Source organism: Notamacropus eugenii, chromosome 4 (genome assembly GCF_028372415.1).
Source record: "Notamacropus eugenii isolate mMacEug1 chromosome 4, mMacEug1.pri_v2, whole genome shotgun sequence".
NCBI lineage: Eukaryota > Metazoa > Chordata > Mammalia > Diprotodontia > Macropodidae > Notamacropus > Notamacropus eugenii.
This window is the reverse complement of record NC_092875.1, coordinates 41,821,960-41,824,146: the sequence shown is the minus strand read 5'-3', so window position 1 is coordinate 41,824,146 and position 2,187 is coordinate 41,821,960. Positions and strand designations below refer to the sequence as shown.

The following is a 2,187-nucleotide window of genomic DNA, read 5'->3' as shown; positions in this document are numbered from 1 at the left end:
CACACTTATCAGATTGGTCAGTATGATAGAAAAAAATATTGAAGGGAATGCGAAAAAATTGGGACACTGACATACTTTTGGTGCAGTTGTGAACTGATCCAACCATTCTGGAGAGTAGTCTGGAACTATGTTGAAAGAGTTATAAAACTGTGCATATCCTTTGACCCAGAAATATCACTATTAGACTTGTATCATATGTACAAAAACATTTATAGCAGCTCTTTTTGTGGTGGCAAATAATTGGAAATGAAAGGATACCCATCAATTGAAGAACAACTGAATAAATCGTGATATATGATTGTGATGGAATACTACTGTGCTATATACAATGATAGGCAGAATTGTTTCAGAAAAAAGAGAGAAGACTTATATGAACCGATAGAAAGTAGAGTGAGCAGGGTCAAGAGATCATTGCACTGCTGCTTCTCTTCTCTCTTCGGGACAAACTTCATCCCAGGCAGTCACCTATTCTTTAGGCAGAACAAAATGGCTACTCTTAAAGAAAAACTGATTGTTCCAGTTGCAGAAGAGGAGGCAGCAGCCCCAAACAATAAGATTACTGTTGTGGGCGTTGGACAAGTTGGTATGGCCTGTGCTATCAGCATACTTGCAAAGAGTCTTGCTGATGAACTTGCCCTTGTTGATGTTTTGGAAGACAAACTCAAAGGAGAAATGATGGATCTACAGCATGGGAGCTTGTTTCTTCAAACTCCTAAAATTGTGGCTGATAAAGATTACTCTGTCACTGCTGGTTCCAAGATTGTTGTAGTCACTGCTGGAGTCCGCCAGCAAGAGGGAGAGAGTCGCCTCAATCTGGTACAAAGGAATGTGAATGTCTTCAAGTTTATTATCCCCCAGATTGTAAAGTATAGCCCAGACTGTATCATAATTGTGGTTTCCAACCCAGTGGATATCCTTACATATGTCACCTGGAAACTGAGTGGCCTGCCAAAGCACCGGGTGATTGGGAGTGGATGCAATCTGGATTCTGCTAGATTCCGCTATCTTATGTCTGAAAAACTTGGCATCCATCCAAGCAGCTGCCATGGCTGGATCCTTGGAGAGCATGGAGACTCAAGTGTGGCTGTATGGAGTGGAGTGAATGTGGCAGGTGTTTCCCTCCAAGACCTGAATCCAGAAATGGGAACTGACAATGACAGTGAAAACTGGAAGGAGGTTCATAAGCTGGTGATTGAAAGTGCCTACGAGGTGATCAAACTCAAAGGATACACTAACTGGGCTATTGGACTAAGTGTTGCTGATCTAATTGAGACCATGTTAAAAAATCTCTCCAAGATTCATCCTGTATCCACTATGGTGAAGGGGATGTATGGCATCGAGAATGAAGTCTTCCTTAGCCTTCCATGCATTCTGAATGCCCGAGGACTGACCAGCGTTATCAACCAGAAGCTGAAAGATGATGAGGTAGCTCAACTCAAGAAGAGTGCAGATACCTTGTGGGACATCCAAAAAGACCTGAAAGACCTGTAATATTCTGAGGAAACTCAACATGATATGAATCGCTGTGCCTACTTAGTAATTAGCCATCTTGATGGATAGAATTTTTCTGTTGAATTCAACTCTGGCCACAGCATCAAAGTACATGATTAAAAGGCTTGTTATATGAACCTATGAACCAATAAATATACTACTGAAGTGTGCTTTCTTCCCCAAGATGCATTCTTTTAATATTTCCAGTTACATAGCTTTTTTTCCTTTTTAACATAATAGTATGATTTAAAATAATTGAGCTATAATTCCTAGACTAAATATAAATAATCTGTCTCCAAAAAAAAAAAAAAAAAAAAAAAAGAGATCATTGCACACAGTAAAAGCAATATTGTATGATGATCAACTATGAATGATGTTGCCATTCTCAGCAATACTCTGGTACAAAACAATGCCAAAGGACTTTTGATGCAAAATGCTATCCACTTCCAAATAAAGAACTGAGGGAGTCTAAATGCAGATCAAAACATACTATATTTTAACTTTCATTATTCTTTCTTTTAGCCTGTGTTTTCTTTTGCCAATGTGGCTAACATGTAATATGTTTTGCATGGCTACATATGTATAATCTATATCTAAATGCTGGCCTTCTCAAAAAGAGGCAAGGGGTTTGAGGGAGGAGTGAAATTTGGAACTCAAAAATACGAAAAAAAAGAATGTTTAATTATTTTTGCATGT

At 38.7% G+C, this 2,187-nt stretch overlaps 1 protein-coding gene across 1 annotated transcript; it reads left to right on the top strand.

Annotated features, from left to right (window-relative positions):
* Positions 1-423: 423 nt before the first annotated feature.
* On the top strand, positions 424-1,674 carry LOC140499382 (L-lactate dehydrogenase B chain). Its single transcript, XM_072600716.1, has one exon. It carries the CDS (start codon positions 487-489, stop codon positions 1,489-1,491), a length of 1,005 nt encoding a protein of 334 aa, XP_072456817.1. The 5' UTR covers positions 424-486; the 3' UTR covers positions 1,492-1,674.
* The last annotated feature ends 513 nt before the right edge of the window (positions 1,675-2,187 follow it).